This window comes from Solenopsis invicta, chromosome 10, assembly GCF_016802725.1.
Source record: "Solenopsis invicta isolate M01_SB chromosome 10, UNIL_Sinv_3.0, whole genome shotgun sequence".
NCBI classification, from domain to species: Eukaryota; Metazoa; Arthropoda; class Insecta; order Hymenoptera; family Formicidae; genus Solenopsis; species Solenopsis invicta.
The window spans coordinates 11,449,461-11,469,934 of record NC_052673.1 but is presented as its reverse complement, the minus strand read 5'-3'; the positions used below and the strand labels follow the sequence as shown (position 1 = coordinate 11,469,934).

The 20,474-nt window shown below is 33.2% G+C and overlaps 2 protein-coding genes across 4 annotated transcripts in view; one reads left to right on the top strand and one right to left on the bottom strand.

Moving 5' to 3' along the window:
* The first annotated feature begins 1,211 nt into the window (after nt 1–1,211).
* LOC105195471 (armadillo repeat-containing protein 6 homolog) lies at nt 1,212–6,438 on the top strand. The gene is made up of 5 exons (XM_011160880.3): nt 1,212–1,465; nt 3,030–3,361; nt 4,228–4,523; nt 4,776–5,041; nt 5,159–6,438. Exons 1-5 carry the CDS (start codon nt 1,349–1,351, stop codon nt 5,531–5,533), a joined length of 1,386 nt encoding a protein of 461 aa, XP_011159182.1. The 5' UTR covers nt 1,212–1,348; the 3' UTR covers nt 5,534–6,438.
* Nucleotides 6,439–6,966: 528 nt separating this feature from the next.
* The window catches only part of LOC105195472 (thrombospondin type-1 domain-containing protein 4), a 96,404-nt gene continuing 82,896 nt past the window's right edge, over nt 6,967–20,474 (bottom strand). For 2 of the 3 annotated variants that reach the window (XM_011160883.3, XM_011160881.3), the window contains exons 9-19: nt 19,850–20,016; nt 19,407–19,512; nt 19,237–19,309; nt 18,616–18,827; nt 15,698–15,830; nt 14,634–14,886; nt 13,772–13,951; nt 13,313–13,477; nt 12,795–12,971; nt 12,512–12,674; nt 6,967–12,130 (exon numbers count right to left, since the gene is read on the bottom strand). In XM_011160883.3, the coding sequence (XP_011159185.2) occupies nt 12,015–12,130; nt 12,512–12,674; nt 12,795–12,971; nt 13,313–13,477; nt 13,772–13,951; nt 14,634–14,886; nt 15,698–15,830; nt 18,616–18,827; nt 19,237–19,309; nt 19,407–19,512; nt 19,850–20,016 (1,745 nt within the window). In that variant the 3' untranslated portion in view covers nt 6,967–12,014. The remainder of the gene's footprint in view (nt 12,131–12,511; nt 12,675–12,794; nt 12,972–13,312; nt 13,478–13,771; nt 13,952–14,633; nt 14,887–15,697; nt 15,831–18,615; nt 18,828–19,236; nt 19,310–19,406; nt 19,513–19,849; nt 20,017–20,474) is intronic. The other variant, XM_026138702.2, reaches the window with a different exon arrangement.

Here is a 20,474-nt window from a genome sequence, read left to right as displayed (position 1 = left end):
AAGTCGCGTCGGATACCAACCACAAGGGGGAAGGGAAGGGGGCACAATAATAATATCGTCGACCGTGTCGCGACACCACGAACGAACACGGTTAGGCCAGCCTAGGCAGCTGAGGTCGCAACGCTCGACTCGAGATCGACTGCAATCGACTGCGCGATCGAGAGCGAACGCGATCGCTCGCTCGAGAGAGTTGGCCCGCAATTTCGAAATACGTGTGGCCTTTGACCATCATGTGGCTTTTAGATGAACACCGGATTTGTTCCTCGTGGCATATTACCTATTTACCTGTTTACCTTGAATACATATATATAACTGTAGCGCACGCAATGGGAGGATGGGGCGGCAAGGAGAGGTATTTGCCCTCTCCTTTTTTAGATTCCTTAAAGTATGAAAATAATTTTTTACAACGAAAAGTTGAACGCTTGTTGGCCAATGCGTGATTCATGCATTATTCAAAAAGAATTTAAAATTAGAACAAGCAAGTATTAAAAAAAATTAAAACTTTGACCTTTCTCTTATTATACAGAAATTCTGGTTATGCCAATGAATGAAACAGAAGAGATATTTAATTCATTAATTGATTGATCATTCTGTATAAAGAGAAATTTCTCGAGGCGATTGATCAATCGATGAATTAAGTGGGATATCTATTTTAAAACGTAAAAAAAAGGTAATTTTTAGAGATTTTTAGAAATAAAAATAAAAATTATCTTTTTAAAACTTTTAAGCTACTTGCGTTAATATTTAAGCAGAATTTAAAAAGACAAATTTTGTGGGACTGAAAAAAAAAACAATTATCGTGGAAAGCGTTTAATGATCTTATTTGTCAACCCAATAAATATTCCAGAAACGTCCGAAGAAGTTCCTCTCTATTGTATTTCAAAAATATTTATATAACTGTTTATTTAAACTAATTAAATTTCTTAATAATTTATGCATCTATGCAAGGATCTGTGCTCGGTCTTTAAACCAATCACAGAGCCGTATTAGTATCTTAAGACTGTTCTTAAAACTGTCTTTAAAGAGACTATTATGAAGTTTGTTCTTTTTCTATAATTTAATACTGTACTTCTTGCATGGTTTATCTTTGCTCTTTTTTTGCATTAGAAAGAAAAAGAGCAAAGATCAAGCGTGAGAGAAGTTCTAGCGTGTATAAAAGGAACAAACCTTTTTGCTCGGCTGTACAGCCAGGTGGGGTTTGTGAACGCGCGGTCACGTTGACAGGTCCCGCTCTCTTTGTTAGCACATGGACGAGTCAGTGTACGCTCGCCTTGCTCGCGTGACTCGGTACAGCGTTCATTTCCTTATATAGCAAAACGGAGCACCGGTGAAAGAAACTCGCATTATCATGAGCGCGATTATTACCCAGGAAGCTTATGATGAGGAGATCAGAGAGTTAATGGAGGGCCTCGGTTTGACCGAAGAGGAGGCGATCGAAGACGCTATCAAGTGCTTCGAAATGAAGGTACTTACAGCTGCCACATCCCTTTGTTTACATTGCTTGCCGATCAGTGCAAAATATCCTTTTTGCTTCTCGCATGAATAGTCGTGTCTCATCCGCCACGCTGTTGGAAATTTCACCTTCAGTGTTAAAAAAAAAATTTTGTGAAACTTTGCTCTTCTTTTTAATATTAATTTTAAGTATTAATTAAATTTTATTAACTTAAATTTGAAATATTAAAAATTTAAGTATTAAAAAATAATATAATTTACTATGTTATTTTTTAATATATAAGAACTATAATCATTTATATAATAAATTATAATAATTTTATAAGAATGATATAATTAATAACTATAATAACTTTATAAGAACAATCTTTTTGATTGCACACTTTTATTTAATTTATCTATAAAATAAAATTCTGTTTAAAGCTTCCTATGTTCCAAATAATTATAAATTTATGTATTGAAAAATAAAAAATATTAAAAAATAATCTATTATATATATAATACATATGTATTTAATATATTATTTTTTAATATATTTGTTAACATATTAAATAATTATATAATTAACATGTACACACACACCCATATATACATACATATAAAGAGAAAGTGTGCATCTCAACCTGTTTTTCACTATAGTGCATGTGAAAGTTTTTGTTTTTATTCTTATTTTAATTAAGAATAAAAATGATAAAGTACACATTTATTTAAAACATTAGGAGGTTTTAAACAGAATTTTTATATATAAATTTAACTAAAAGTGTGTGATCAAAAAGATAGTTTTTGGTGATTAATCGATTGCTCCGTTTGTTAGACACTCAATTATATGAGTCAGTCTTGAATAAGTCATCAAGAATTTTCGTCATTGCCGTTAGAAATAAATATGAAACGCAATATACACACTGCGTGAAATAAAAAGTATTAGGCATATAAATTGATATCAAGCATTTTTTATCATTAAATTATTTTATCGTTATTTTTGTTATTGTAATTTATCGTTAACTTATTTTTGAAAATTTTGGTTTTTTTCAAAATTTTATAATAATATGAATATTTTATCAATATTTTGTCAATGTACTCTCTTTTCTTAGAATAATAAAATAATATACTATAATTGGTGTTCTTATAAAAGCAAAGATTTAGAGCTTATTTAAAAGATGCACCTGCGGTGCAAAAATAAAATCTGTTACGCGCTCCTGCCGCATTTCTTGACGCTTATAGTGTCAGAGCATTCGTGTCACACTATCGTCTATCTTAAGAGAGCGATCTGTTTCTCGTACCGTAATGATTTCAATACTGTTGAGGAAGGAAAATTCTTTTCTTTTCAAAGAAAAAAATAAAAAATAAAATAAAATTTACCTAAAAGTTAATTAATAAATTTAGTCGTACACTACACGCTTTCTTACGAATAAACAACTACCGAGTACGTACTTAAAAATGATATTATAATTATATTTTAAATGTATTTTAAGGATAAAATATTTGTAAGATGAATCAACTAGAACTTTGGCGTAAATGCTGCACGCTTCAATCGCCGAATGCGTTATAATTCATAAATGGAAATTTATTTCACGCAGGGGATAAATCTGAGCAACATCGTCACAGATTCAGTACTTGATAACAAATATAAGCAGATAGTAACGTGCCTGGAACGACTAACGTGCGCTGTGAACGACAAGAGTTACGAAGGAGTATTGGAGACTTTGCAAGAACTGCGAATCGAATTGGATAAAGACATTGCACACAGGGTTTTTGCGGGCAAACGCAAATGTTACAATATTCTGATCGAGCTCCTGAAAGATTGCCAGAAGAATCATGCGATATTGAAATCGACGCTGGAAACAATTACCTCATTAATGTCCGGTTATCCGGATTTGTTGGATGACGAAGGAATTGCGCTGCAGATAGAGTAAGGATTATACGTAGATAATTGATTTAAAAAAAGAAAATGGTACTTAGATGCTGTTTTTTTCTTTTTATATCAATTGATTAATTCTGATGTTTATATAAAATCAAGGAGAGAAAAAATTATAAACAATAATAAATAAGTGAAATTAGGAACGATGAAAATGTCAAACATAAAGATGAAAAAATTAATGTAATCGATCTTGCAGTGATCTTGGTGTCCAATAATAATTTTTAAATCTTTACAATCTTCAACTCACGTAAATTGCAGTCGCATGTTCATTGATCTTGAAACACAATCGTTATATAAAGACAGAATACGTAATATCATAAATTAAATTGACAAGCAATTTAATATTATAATATTGATGCTCATGAGTATCTTAAAACACTGAAGAATTTGTTGGGAAAAATAATTTCTCGTCAATTTAATTTGTGATATTCTGATTTCATTTAGAGATTGTGTTTCAAGAACGAATGTACAGCACTCAATTTACGTGAACTTGTAAAAATTCATAAATTACTAGGCACTACAATCTGCTACAAACTACTGCAAGACTAGTATTAGCTCTCTCAGTTTTATGTTAGACAAAATTGTATAACTTTTTGTATTGATTTGATAATGGTAAAGTTAATCTCTTTCGTTAGATTATTTAAAAAATATAGATCTGAATAATTATCTAATTTTTTTATGAGAGACTGATACATTCTTATATAAATTTGTCTTTAAATATTTTTTGATTTGAAGAGAACTGATTCTTTCAATAATAATTGTAGATATTAAGATCATAAGAATTATGTACTTTTATTATAAATATTCGTCTCTTGTATTGTCTTGTCTCCAAGTAACTTATAAAATTTGTTTATTAGGATTTTAGAGAGGCAATACGACACGACAACTTTACAATGCCTGCTGCGTTGGATACGAGAGTGCTGCATAAAGCATGAATTAAATAGGCAAAAGATTTTTGATACAAATATCTTTGAAAAACTCAAGAAGATATTGGTACGCACGGATGTGAATGCGCAAGAGATCAAAGATGCATGTTCGGTAATTAGAGCTTTGGTCCTGGACGATGATATTAGGCACGAGTATGGAAAAGCACACGAACATGCATCTGTTATGGCAAAGGGTGCTCTGGATATCATCACAGGATTGTTAAACAGTAAATTAAGTTTAAATAATAAACAATAAATTAAGTTTAAATTAAAATTTACAATTAATCTAAATTACTCTTGATAATTATCTATTATCTCTAATTATCTGTATAATTATTAAATATTTTTCAAATATTTGGATTATTTTTTAAAGTATAGATAATTATTTCGTATATTGTTTTTTAATATTCTGTTAAGATTAATTAATACATACATTTTATTGCAATATTACATTGTTATATGAAATACATTTGTCATAGGATTTAAAAAAGACACGAAGGTTATAGGCGATCTAATGATCACATTGGCTGCATTGGTTGTACGAAATGAATTTTGTCAAGAAGTAGAGGATGCCGGTGGATTGAAATTTATTTTGGATATAATGACTGAATATCCAGATTCCGAAAAATTGAATTGGCAAGCTTTGAAGTTACTCAAAGCTCTTGCTGGCAATGACAACGTGAAGTCTCATATCATCACTTCCGGAAGTGCCCCTTTAATCGTATCCTCTATCAGTAGAATGAAAGTAAGTTCATATGCGACCAAAAAATAATATTTTAATAATAAAATTGTTTTAAAAGTATTTCTTTTTGTAGCTAAAAAAATGTTAAATGTGTATTTAGATAATTTTAATATTTAACAGAGATCGGAGAACGTCGTAACTGCGGGATTGAGTTGCATATCGGCATTATCTTTACGAAGTACTTCAAACTCTGGTGTGTTCTACGATTGCGGTGCGGCTCAAGTGATCGTGGATGCTATGAAGGCTTATCCTAATAATGTAAACATTTTAAAGCAAGCCTCTTGGGCAATTAGAAACATGTCAGTGCGAAACAAATCAGAATCTAAAGAGTTCCTGATGTACGGCGTTGAAGAAGTGCTACGAAATGCGGTACGTTTACACGGTCCCAAATTAGAAGATAACGTGAAAGCCGCGTTAAGAGATCTGGGTTTAAAGGTAGATTTAAAAGAAAGGTGGACAGGGAAGGGCGTCAGTCTGAGCAATGAACATTATTAATCAATGTCGATGGCATTGTCAAAAATATAGTATTTAGATTATTTACTACAAGTACATTAATCCAGTTTGGATCTTGTACCTCGCTTTGTCTCACCTCGCACTCCTATGCGTCATTTAATAAGAATCTTAGTTAACGTAAATAATGAGATATTTTTGTGCTCAATGTAAGAAAGATAAAATATGGATTTTGTAAAATTATCAAATTATTTAATATATTTCTAAGCAACATTGCATAAAATTTCAGCTTAGCTGATTAGAGTTAATTTAGAACAAAATGTTTTTATTTTGAATTTTAATATTTAATAATTTATCATTATTTGTGATAAAAATTTGTCATGCATTATATAGGATATTTAAGAATTTTCAATAGTGCCTGAAATTTATAATATAAACTTAAAAGTTCATGTACTTTTAACACTGCCAGTAATTGTATTACATATTTTTATCTGGTTAGTGAAGAGCTAAGTATCCATATTTCATACAGCCATTTTCAGATGCCGTTTCAAACAAATAAATATACAAAGCTTATACTTGGCTTAATTATTGGTAAATATCGAAAATTATTTGATTCGACGAAATTATTTTTATGTTAATAATTTTTAGTTATAACAAACAAATTATTATATTGTATTTGGAATTTTGATAATAGAAACAGGCAATTACTAATTAAAATAAACAATTAAAACTGTTGGTGCAATCGGGTACTTAACTAATCAAGCTTGCCAAACTTAAAAAAGACATAGACTAACGATTGACTAAAATAATGATGGTATTTATGTATAATTAAATATATCGATTGTTTTTTATAAATTGTTTTTATACACAGCGAGAAATTTTACATTATTGTAACAGAATGTGTAACAAGGAATAAAAGCTAATTTTGAATTATAACTTCTTAGACAAGATCGAAGATTATTTCTTTTTTCTTTTCTTTGTGTCTACTTCTCCAATCTGCCAATCTAATTTTACATGGCACAGATATACAAAAATTTGTTTAAGCATTATTCAGGAGCAACTTTGTTTCGAGATATAATCAACCAGTTTAAGTAAAACAATTTAATCATACCGTCAAGAAACATATTAAAAATAATTATCATTAATTTTATCTTTTGATATAGAATAAAATTAAAAATTGGGAAGAAATAGGAAGAAGTTTTTATAAAAGTGTTATAAAAGAATACCGTTCTATTCTTGATGTAAAATTTATAATTAACTATATCATATGAGATAAAGATATGCACATATCTTTATTCCATATTATATATAATATCCATTATGTATTTTATATTTGAAGGAGACACTTTGATAGTATTTAAATATTAATATTACATAGTTAATAACATGACAAAAATGATAAAATTTTTGTCCCAGTTAATCTGGTAATATCTAATTCGTCGTTTTAATTTTTTTTTTTTGTTGAGCAAAGGCAGGTGTTTGTTGACTTTCGTTTTATTAATATCTAATGATCAAAAACGCTTGAACGTCAAACATAGTTACATCATGAAACACAAGTAATACATATGTATGATTTATCAGTCTGTTTCTCTCGCAATTTATTTCGCGTTATCTATACATTTTAAGTGGAAACATGGTCTATTTCATTCCGAAAGAATCATGACTTATGAGATTTTTCGTGAAATTGTATAGCTATACTTGATATTGTGGTAGAGAAAATTGCAGAAAATCGGATTACGCGAATTTCCATTTGCCAATGCAAAAACGTTATTAAACTACCATGTAATGATTGATTAAACATAGAAATTTATATGACCTTGAATTGATGTAATTTATCTAAAACTTAAATGCAGTTTATATTTTTTTCTCTTGTTAATTATGTGTGTTATGCTGCTGTTTTCTTGCAAATTAAATAATTCGAACATCTCCGATTTTCTGCTTATTACTTTGTACAAGGATAGATCTTTTATACAAAGAGACATTGACATTAATATAGACAAGAAAATTTTTGATATAATTGGCAAGTAGATAATCGAATAATCAGCTGAAGACATTCGTTTCACTGCTCAATTATAATGAAACAATAAGACAATTGCACAAATTTAATTCAATTTTAAATTTATGTTATAATTATAACCAATAATCTTCAATCAATTAAATTTACGACAAATCTTAATTATTAAATTAAATTTTGTTCGTTTTTTAAATAATACAATTTTACATTTTTTATATTTAATAAAATGAAAAAAATTAAAAGAAAACTGTAAAAAAGAACTTATTGGAGCATTTGTAAATTTCGAATTCCAAACTTCCTGTTTGAAAGCAGTAATTTTCGATTGTAACACCTATTGTATAATTTCATTGCAATTATAATTATAGCGATCGTAACATGATTGTCGATAACGATTGTTCTCGATTAAAGATTTTATTACACTACGAATGACACGGAAGCAATTTTACAAAGCGCCAGACGACTTTGGTTTCTTTTTTGCAGTAGCTGGCCTATTGTACTGATCATTAACTATTCGTTATCGTTCGTTGTACTTCATTCCTGCAGACTACGATTGTATCACAGTCCTTGACGAGATCACACTCGCGATAGACGAGCTACGCGATTAATACACAGGTTTGCGACGACACAGAGCACATAATTATGGATATTAGTGGACGTTTTGTCTCGATAAAGGATCACGATGGTCCCTACCACGTGCACCATCGTACTTCTTAATGTTAACGATACTGTACAGTGCGCTGTCCCAAAAATAAATTATTTCTTCGTACATTGAAAACTCATGTTAAAATGGCCAAAAAATTATTTGTAATCAAGTATTTGTTATTTCTGTTACTCAACCATTTAACCAATCGTTATATCAACCAAGCAATTTTAAGATTTTATGAGAAATAGATAATAATATTTCTTCATAATTTTTTACTTTCGTATAATTCCTGCAAAATTTGTGCCTCTTTAATTATTATTCTAAAACGATATTATTTCCCAAGCGGAACAGAGAGTCAAAATGATGTCAAAGTGACCGCAAAATGATCATTAAAAGTTACTTTTCGATCAATCACGATTCACTTTGATATCATATTGACTTTATTGTGACTCGTTGTTCTGCTCGAGCTCGCCTTTACTTGTTTTTATAAAAACCAACACAGAAACTCTTAAATTCTATAAACGTTTAAGATTGCGTATTTTATCTTTTAAATTTAAGAAAGAGATTACTTTACGATAGCTTCGAGTTGAAGTATGAATGCAATAATTTTCGAATTGCAATTGTAGCCGTAGCCTTCAAAGTAAAGTTAATAACGACGATTTAGTCGAACGTAGATTACATCACAGCCATTGACTGATTTAACACTCGATGATTACTATCAATTAACAGCCGCGTTTATACATTCGAAGAACGTTTCTTCAATTTTCCAGACCTATTATTTTAATGTTGACTACGTTGCATTATTCAATAATATCCATAAGAAATTGTAAAGATTCGTTATATGTAACGCCATTATATTCTTACATGTCACCGATTTTCGCTAAGAAACACTGACGCTTTTTATAATTAATATTCAATCGAGGAAATCTCCTTAATTGAAAGTAACAAATTTCGCAGTACAACAATTCGTCAAAGAACTTTATAATTTTCTAAAATATTCAAACAAACTTTACCACTTTATCTCTACAAAAGTCTTTGTACTCAAGAATTAAAAAAAGAATATAAATAAAACATCTTTTGAAAATTCTATTTGTATTGATAAAGTTTGGTAAATGTTTTAAAAGGCAAGATAAAAGATGAAAATATCATAATAATGAATAAAAATATTTATATTGTGCTTAATAAATAAAATTGTAATGTTATGCTAAAATCAAAGAATGCTAAGAAAGTTAAGTGATTAAGAAAAAAAAAAGTAAACATACATAATCTAGAGATGTTCCTGTAGTAACTGCAACTAAAAGTTAACTTAAATAAAAGATATATTTAACACATTCTTTTAATTTAAACATTAAATTCAACACTTTCACATTAAATTTTCCTTTAACATTATAGTATTCTACAATATGAAAAAAATTTATTCAGTAATAAGTTTAAATGCATATAATTTAGAAAATGTTGGTAACGTGAATGTATTGAACGAATCATTGTGAAAAGAAAAGAAATAAATTATGAAATGCACTTACCTGGTGTGCAACAAAACTGAATGAAAGCGATGAGCGGTTGATAACCAAACAATAAATAGAATAAACGAACAAAAAAATGTTGTGTAAGTAACTTGTAATTGCTGTAAAAATAGAAAATCTGAGCGAGACGCAGGCTACGCTAGAGGAATACTATCTGAAAGCATCCGAATAACTCTTTAGAGCTGGCAGAACCAAAAAATTCGATTGACACAGATAATTAATTAATCAGAACAGTTATCTCCAAATCTATTAACGGCGCAATCAAATACGAGTCCAATATTGAACTAATATGTAATAGCGATATGGATCGAAGATTCTAACATTTTATCTCGACATCGAAATATACAATAATACATATATTTATCAACTAACGACGATTCATATATTCTACATACACAAGCGTATACCCATTTACGTTACTGTATATATTATCACGCTTATCTGAATAAATTTACTCGATATAAAGCGACCTATGCAGAACACGAATCGCATGTGTTCCAATATTCGTTATGCCGCTCGTCCTGACCAAACATATATTCTCTCGCGATTGATTTGGAAAGTGGATTTTTCTTGTTGCGCAGCTTCCACAGATAACACGTCGATTATAAATTTTTACGTTAACTTATGAAAGAGCAGTTAGTAGCTAATAGAAAAGCGCCTGAAAAAAAAGTATGATCGACTCAACAATTCTTTTATTAACTTCGTCGCGCAGTTAATTTATTTCTACATTAAAAAATTTTTAAATAGTCATCGGATGAAATTTCGCAATTCGACAGAAGGCAGTCGCGTTTCTGCGAAAAAATGTTTTCCGTCAGCAAATGTAAATGAGAGATAACTGACTTTTCATCAGGCTGCGAATTTTCCGGTCTGTATAACACGCGTTTGCGTGGAATTGGCGTCTTTTACAACATCGCTCCCATCGCTGATTCCGGACTCACTGGAAACTCGTTTCATTTTACGCGGTCGGCAGAGGCGAGTGCAGCAGCCTCGAAGGTTTTCATGATCATGCAGGTTTTGCGCGAATACACATGCAAAGGGAGGCTCGTTTTATCCAGGAATGTTATTTGATATTCACTCAGACTCATGCGTTTTCACTTCGAAAAATATTATTTTCCCAGTTTATCCCAGATCGAGCCGCGTTCGCAATGTACATCAACCAAAATATATGTAAACGTTAAATTAAAAATACATTAAAAGTCTCACTTTTTTTTAAATATGCTGAGAATTAAATTAAAACAATAGTATTTAAATCAGTTCATTGTTTTCGTTTCTTTTTAATTATCATATTTTAATGTATTTTTTTACCACTGTTCCAAAAATGAAACAGTAGATATTTTAAATAGTTAAATAAACTCTAAAGAATTTTTTTATGTAATAAATTGAAAAAAATATTGCTGCGTTTACAACGTTTGAAATTAAATTTAATATAATATTTAATGTTGGACTTTATCGTCAAAAAAAAGGATGGAAAAAAATAAAAATATGAGTCTTTTTTTGTGTAAATCTTTGAGACACATTGAAAGCGTTGCAAGTTTTTTCATCCATTTGAGTAACGAAAAACTTGCTGTTTGATAAAAAGCACATGAAAATTGAGATCGCGTATATGTAAAAGGGCCAGGGCCGAAAGTGTATTTGAATAAGCGTCACTACCCCAAATCAATAAAATTACGGACTTGCACTTGCCCGCGGCGATAACGCAGATATCGCATACGCAATGTAAACGACTCGTGCGTGTATTATGTAGACGAACACACGTGATACCACACGTCGAGTTACATATTTATTGCACACACAACCCTGACGAACTCTTGACGGTTTAATACTCAGGAAAATCAGGTTTCTTAGAGAACGAGCCTTCCTCGCAGAAAATTTAATTCTTATAACTCGCACATAGACAAAAACGTACCTTAATTTCTTTGCTCCGTTTTGTATGTCACATTGTTCCTTCCTGCAATTTATTATTTATTGTTCATTTGGTTACTTTATTTTAAATTTCTCCAAAAATTTACTCCAATATTTGCAATTGAAATATCAGGAAGAACCAAATGCCTCGTTCTGAACGTTCATTGCTAGAAAGAAAAGAGAAGAGAATTCTGCCGCTCCGCAAGAATTATATTACATTCGGCAGAAAAAAGCACGACTAAGACACGTGCAATCCGACGTCGTGTCGCGTAAATATAAATAAAATTATATATATATACGTGGTCATCTTTCTTTATAGCAGTCTTACACTCGGCATATAATTTGCCCTTTCCAATATAATATCCGTATTCTATTTAACGATCGCGCTCGCCAGCCGTGTACTCGCGGTCGCAAAATCGTGATCGAACGCAAGCAAAGCTGCTACTATTGACGGCATTGGCAACACGAATACTTGTAATATTTGATTCGGCACAGACCACTCCTCACTACTAAAACGCAATTCGGATATTTGTCCACGCACTCGGACGACTCGTGCACCTCTGAAACATAACGACAAAATATACCTGTTAAATACACATCGGATGTAATTACCAAATGACAATGTCTCATGATTATCATCGATCTAATTTTTCGAAAATAGCGAAAGTACTTTCTAAAATCATTAAAACTACTACTTTGAAAGAAACATGAAATACGGTTAGTTGTTGAACAACCACTAATAAATGACAGTTTAAGAAAAATATATAATAAATAGCAAATTATTATTTTTAGATTTAATTTTTATTAAGATTTTATTAAAATATCATTTTTTACTTAAAAATGTAATTATATGAAGTTGTGTTTTTTATTCATTCATTGACTGGTTCAATTTCTTATTTGTTCATTAACTGATGAAATAATTTTATAAGTTTTTTCTTTACTTTTCGGTGGTTTGTTCGCTGACACCTCCTTCTTGCATGGCTCCTCGTTACATCGTTGCTCCGCGCTCGGTTCGTCGATTTCCGAGCAACTCGTACTACTAATACCGTCGACAATGCACCGTACAAGCCGTGTTTGCACTCCGGCTCCGCATGTTGCGGAACACTAAGGACCATAAAAATTATATGCATACACACTTCCGAAATACAAACTAACATAAGATTCACAAAAAAATTTCTTAATAAAAATTTTCTTAACATAATTCACATATTCGCGGTACTTTACCGTCGACCAATCTGAGGTAAACCATTCCGGCGAACACGCGGCCATTCTGCAGGCTTGTTCAGTCGCTGGTTTGGGATCGCTGCAATTTTTTACAGACAGCACGACAAATTCGTTGTTCGTTCTAGTTATGCAAGCGATGTCCCGATACTGCACGCCAACGCCGCACGAAACAGAACACTAAGAATATGAAAGAAGTTGATATAAGAAATTATATATTGACATCGTGATTATTAAAAAAAAATTGCACTGCACAATAATCTGAATAAAAGGGATATACTTTATTAAATATCGGCTTTGTTTTCGAATCTCAGATTGATTGTAACAACAATTGAAAGTTAAATTAAGATAATGTGAAATTACACTTTCGTGCAATTAGAAATATTAGAAATATATGAAATTGAAGCTGGATTCTGAAAAGAATTAGTGTCTTCAATCAAAATTACGCCCGCAAACATTTTAGCTTTGCGCGTTGCCGCGAGGCAAGCGTTTTATTTTCTAAGTTTTGTGCTTGTACTAACGGAAGTCCACGGACTGGCGAACCACTTGGCTCGGTCGCAACTAGTCTCTCGTCCGAAACAATGCATCTCCGTGTCCGGTCTCTCTTTGGGATTGCAAAATAACTCGCTACCATCCGCGCACGCCACTCGTCTGATTCTCACGCCATTTCCACATTCTGCGGAGCACTGCAACAGTGACCAAATGTTATCTATGTTCCGAAAATGCGTACTTCGTCTAAAAGTCAAGAGATAAAATTAAATTCAATGATGTTTGAGATCCCCACTTTTTTATATAAATTATCATTTATATCAAACGATTGATATAAAAATCATCGAGAACAATTTTTATGTATTATAACAATATCAAATATTAAATAAACACACACAAAATTAATACATGGATGAGTCATAATTCTTAGATGGATATTTTCATGTGTTTGCCTATTTTCAGTAAAATTAATCTCACAACGTGCTGCATACCTTTGAAGACCATTCCGAGTACAGCCAGGGCGCGTGATGTCCCGTGTCTGTCACCGCATTACAAGCCGCTATCTCGCACGTTTTTTGAGATTCCGGCTTGTTGGCTAACGAACAGGACTCCCCAGACGTTATACAAGTTACCGTTCGATTTCGAATCCCATGACCACATGTCACCGAACACTGAAACGCACAATAAAAGCCTCGAAACAGGTGGAATATGTTACGAACAAATCAAAATTAATTTTAACAATAGTGCAGATCCTATCAATTTATTGCACATTAATCGAAGAATTGTAACATGATACATTTGCGGGAAAGTTAATAATTGAACATTCATACTCTCCGTTTATGGCAAATTTAATTTTTCGCTTAAATTGATTACTCTTAGTCGCTTGCATTTTTTCATTCATCAATTTTAGAATTATTTTTATTTATCGGGACCAGAACATAACAGCATGTATCTTCTTTTTTTCCACAATAATCCTTTTACAAATTCAATAAATATATCAATTTAACAATGATGCAATTATTTAATAAATCAATTGTATTAATTAACCGTTTATACAATTACTATATTCATATTAATTCAATAATTATTAAATTAACTTTACAACCAATCGGAAATGCGGAAAGGGGTTTCAAATTGGAAGCTTGAAATTAGATAACACGCCAAATTTAAAACAGGATACAGTATAATTCGCACGAACTGTTTGATGAGCAAAAATAATACTGGTGACGTATCAATTGTCTCCTGTGCCTGTTGATTTCTCCCTTCGGACTCCCAGCAATTTCCTGTCCTACTTCCTAATTCGCTGAAAGTAGCTGCTTAACAATAAAGGCATTTAACAGATTAATGACTCACCGGACCCCAAGCGCCCACGTCCCACCTGGGCGCGTCGTGCTGCGAAGGCATATGTCTCAATTCTGGGCCCACGTTGGGACACGCTGGCCGACTGCAAGTTTCCGTGGTGCTCAGATCTGGCGGTTGCATGCACGCGCCGGCAGCAACGCGCATTGTCAATCTCGCGTTCAGCTCTTGGACGCACTCGAGTTTTCGCGTCCTAGTGCCGACCCCGCAGGTGACCGAGCACTCGCTCCACGGCTCGGCTCGCCATCTGACAACATTTCCGAGTCTTCGAATACAAGATCAAGCTTATCTGCGTAAGTTGCAGATTTCCTGGGCGCGAAAAGTTCATCGCGTTTCGATTTAATCGTTCCTTGAACTCGAAATCGATTTTTGCTTCAGTAAGAATATCAGTAGAGTCTGTAAGCTCGAGATTTTTTTAATAATTTAGTACGTGAGAAGAGTTGCGCGTGGCTTGGTGTGAAAATGGTCGATTCATAACCAAAGGATCTCGAGTTCAATTCCAACTGTCATCCTATATACTTTCCTGTGTCAAAGCCTAAGAAGCTAAAGCCTAAGAAGCTATACCAGTCCTAAGGGACTAGAGTTGTAGTAAGGTCTAAAGAGGTGGGGCTATATAAGTTTAAGAACCTAAAGCTGGTGTCAAGCCTAAAAAAAACTTAGGGGCTGTGTTAGGCTTAGGGTTCTTATTAAAGCTCGTATTAAGCTTAAGGAAAAAAGAAATTGAGCAGTAGGCCGTACATAAAACCTACTACATAGCACTGGGCTGGGATTGACAACTTAGCGGGAGTCGTGGAGGAACTCTTTAGAACTACGTGATGCCCACATACTGATATAGTCCCACTCGTTTTCACTATTATTAGGGGAGAGGAGATAAGATGACGACCTTAAGATTCATGGATTTTTTTCTAATTCATGTAATAATATAAAAATAATAAACTTTTTTTTAATTCACTAAAGCCTTGTTTATCACCAATAAAAATTTAAAATATAATGACAATGATCATAAGACAATCGCCAAAGAATTTATTGTCATGGAAGAGACATGTCGAGATAAATACCTGGCGGCGCATGGATGATCGTTGCATCGCAGCGGAGGAGAATGCTTCGGTTTTTCCACATTACGACAGCGTTTGTCGACGACGGGTGTCTGACTGCTCTCGCGAATGCACTTTAGGATCGTCGTCCGCACACCTGCAAAATGCAGCGAGTTAAATGGAGAAACGATGTCTCTTCGAATATCGCGTTTTATTATACCTTCGATTAATTTGAAGTGTAATTTTTCTCAGCAAGAAACTGACTTGACGCTAACACTCCTTAAAATCTTTCAGCTTTGGATAAAATGTGTAAGCTTCGGTTTTTTTTTATCAGAACACGACAACGAACAATTATTTTTATAAATGTGTACAAAGTTTTTTTACGACTATTTATGATAGTTCAAATTATTTTTACAAAATTCGCAAACAGACTCTCGATCCTTCAATTCAACTTAAAGGCTTTAATTGTTTTACGCCGATCAAGCATCTAATACTATTTTAAATCTTGCGAATGTATCGTTCCATAATTTAAAAGTTTATCAAAATAATATCTACTCGAAATTGAACGAAGAGTAAAATTACGTCTGACGCTTGCAAGACTGCAGAACAATAACTTATTTTCTGTCGCTTAACTCAGACAGCGTTGACGTATCAACAGTTATTGAGGAAAATTCTATCTCAAGTTGGTTAAAGAGAATAAAACAAAGTGCGACACTTTGTGAGTGGGACACTTTGTATTATGATCGACGTGACCGTCGCGTTCCTTTTCCCCGTATTCGTCGCTTTCCGCCCGTACCGCGTCAATTTAAATTAGAACATCGCTGTGACAGATATCGGATGCTGTCGCGTGCAATGTTCAGATGTCCAGAAAGTCAGTGACAATTTCCGGTTGATATCTCAAAAGCATCACGCTATATATCTTTGCGAACGTCTATGTTGTCTCCGGAATCACGTTTCAACTTTACTCTTATGTAATTTTAATTACTTATTTCTACGTTTACTTCATTCAATTTAAATAAAAACAATTTTATTTTAATTATTGCACAAAGCAGCAATTAAAAAAAAAAAAATTCTAAATATACGAAAAGATTAAAAATTAAAATCTTATACGAAAGTTTTGACCGTCATGCCAGAACGTGTCTAATTGTACCGAAACAAAACATGTCGGGTTACTTCCCACGCAACGCCTCGGTGGCGTCTAGACAAAGTCATTTCCCTAATGACCTTTAATTATCCAGGCGCTTTTTACCTAATTGTTCGTTTAATCGGTAGCTCGCGACAGACTCGAAAAGAGTCTGGCCTTTTTATATTGACATCTTACATTGACATTCAATGTTTTATATTTAAATATTAAATACCTATACTTCCAAATTATATTCCGCGATGTTCACGTTTTATTAGCCTATGAGCCAATACCTCGAAAAGTAATTAGGCGTGCTATGAATAAAAATACACTCCTTGCATCAGAAATATGCTTGTTCATTGAAATACGCGCGGTGGCTGTTAATTTTGTCGACAAGCTTTAAACCGCGATAGTCTATTAGACCGTTGCGTTGTGTAATCACAAATATTTAATCACGCGTAATTTAGAATGTACCCCCGTGTACATTGATAATATTTATTCGTTAATATTCATTTATTTCTCGAACGCACTGCGATATCGTATTCCCTATAGAGTATGTATGCGAAAATGTATTACCAGCGATATTGGAAATTAACGCAAACTCATCGATCTCAACGTTGAAATTATAATACTGTGTATTCCAAAAATTAAACAACACATACTGAAACATTTATCATTCGCCATCCGAAAATTAACTCACGTTTCAAATATTGAATATTAAAATCCCGAGAGGAATATTTTACTGAAAACACATTACTTTTTGAACATATTATATTAGACCCGTATTTAAATTATTTTGCCCTACGAATAAGCGCACATTCATGACATTGAAGAAATACAACATTTTATTTTTCTAGATTCATGACAGTATTGCTGTGAGATGGAAAATTGTTGGCACGCAATCGGAATTTTCTCTTAGGATTACTCTCAAAATTATGGTAGTGGTGGAAAAATTTTAAATAAAATTTTACTAAGATTTAATCAAACTGTTTTAATTAAATTCATAAAGATTGCCTGTGGGAGTTAACGCTATTTTGCGCGAGTTATTGAGTATATATTACGCTAATTAATACGTTCATGTTACTTGAATACACCTATGTTCCAATTCTACAATAATTGGATCCTCCTCGTTTTATATAATCGAGATATCGGGGCAAAATAAATAATATAAAACATATTTTACACAATAGAAAATCAAAATATAAAATAAAGTCTTATTAAAAATTATTAAAATTCTATTCAAATTGTTGTCTCACGACTATCACTATGATTTTGAGGATAAATTCTAAAAGAGCATTCTCTCTCCATGTATGTACGCATAAATAAATTCTACTTATTAGAGAACCATGCTTTTTAGAAATTATCTTCCGAACAAAACGGTTTTGCTGAACCATCAAAAATTTAATCGGATACAGATCTGAAAATAATTTTTTTAGTTATCAATATAATTATGTTGGACTACTCATACTAGTTGGTGGTGGAACGTCAGAACCTTTTGCAGCATTGCTCGTCACGTTTAAACGTTCGTCATAATTATTTGTTTTAATCCAACAAAATTATTTTGAGATCTGTATCCAGCTAAATTTTTAGATATTTCAATAAAATCGTTCTTTTCGCGTTTTTTCATACGCGCTATGAAAGAAAGATATTCTCGAGATTATAATAACGAAAAATTGCATGATTGTCAATAAAGAGATTTTGCTTATCTCCGCGAAACAGCCGCTAGTAAAATCTTTTTAATTCCAGTTACGTGCAACACCTCGACACGAGTATCATGTGATATGACACGCGATTAATTATCGGGGCACCATCTCCTTACCTCCCCCACATTCCTTCGAGCAGGGCGAGAGGCCGACTATTTTCCAGGCGAATTTCCTCCTCTTCTTCCTCCTCGTCGCCTTTGACTTTGGCTGATCGCCCGCCATCACTGTGGTCGGTGGATGCTTCATCTCTTCCTTCCGTCCGCCGTCGTGCGCGCGCGGCGGATCGCGATCGCGACGCGTCGAAGATAAATCGCTCCGCCGATCCGATCTGGAAGACAGAGAGCAACGGGTTGCACGAACGAAGACAAATTACGCGACTCGACTCCGAGTGGTTCTCGAATGCGCCGCGCAGATTCCCCCGCGACGCACAAAGGAGGAAGTCTGCCAGCGGAATCTGAGTCGATGAGGGACACGCTCCGAAATGTATTTCAAAAAGCGTCGCAACGATCGAGCGGAGAAGATAAGAGTGAAAATTAAAGATTGAACACCGGGGCAATAGCGCAAGAGCATGTACGAAACGTTCGAGATAATTAAACCCCGTCGAAACGAATTTACATGTGCGCAATCTGTAATTTTAATATTTTGATGGAGGAGGAATAATTTCGGAAACTGCTTTCTCGACTACTTTTAAAAATTGCCTCGCTCTTCGGGAGTTTTAAATAAAAATATATATTTACATTCTTGTAACGGGCACTCGCACGGTCACGTGAGTATCTGGACTAGGTATCTCGTTACCCCGATCATTCGCTCCTGCGAGGAAGAATAAAAGGTTACACGTTTACGGACTATAATCGATGATTTCTTTTTTTTTTAATTTTACACAATTGATTGGCAATGAAGCAATTACCTGCGACAAGCAGCGGCGGTGCGATCACCGCTTTACCGTCCGGCACTTCCTTCATAGGCAGCATGTACTTGTACAGAACGCCTGGATTTAATTCCACGGATAAGATCTACGGTAATGCGCGAACAATGATATTAACGTGAGGAACCGAGTTCGATTAAGTGCGTAGATTAGACCGTGTTTAAGGATGCATCACTGAAATATTTTGCAGCGGAAAAAGATAACGCGTAAAAAAATAATTAAGTTAAATACTTGAAAAAATCCTTTTACCTTTAAATTATAGCTTGGCGGTGCTACGTAAGAGATAAGGCGAACGAAATTAGAGAGATACGGAGAATCCGTGAGTAAAAGTCGTTCGTAAATTGTAACTCGAATTACCCGTGTAATTAAACAAAATCTGCTTCTGATACGATTAACGAAAAGTGAGACGATAACGCGGATAGTACCTCTAAATGCAGAGACTCGTTCAACGGTCCGGTCGCCAAGATACACTCCATACGGTTCCTATCGCCCCTCTGGTATGTTAATGTCGTACCAGCCGCTTTATAAGTACCACTGGGACTGTAAGACCACGGTCCGTTTAGGATGTAACTGCCGTTACTGTCTCTCAACGCTGCGAGTAGATCGATCGTTTGTTAACCAGCGTATCACACCGTTGCGTACAAACGCCGCTTATTCGTATCTGTGCTTTTACCAAATCACTGATGCGATTATCAGAAATGATAAAAATGTCCACGAACAGATAGGGGAGAGTTGCCAAACGTGTTACCATTCAAGTTTTATTATATTGTATTTGTCACACTGATTTATTCGCAAATAAACGTTGGAAGTTTGTAGCTCGATATTTCAAATACCTTCGAATATTACTACAATGTTTAACTTTTTACCAATAATAAAGTAATTTATTATAAACCTTTTTGCAACACGCAACCGATTATCTAAAATCGTATCCGCGAGTTTCCTAAACCTTATCCTCTTTGAAAATATCTAATTTATGAATAAAAGTAATTAAAAATATAAGGAATATTAAATTAACTGTAATACTTATTTTATCCATAATTTATCGAAAAA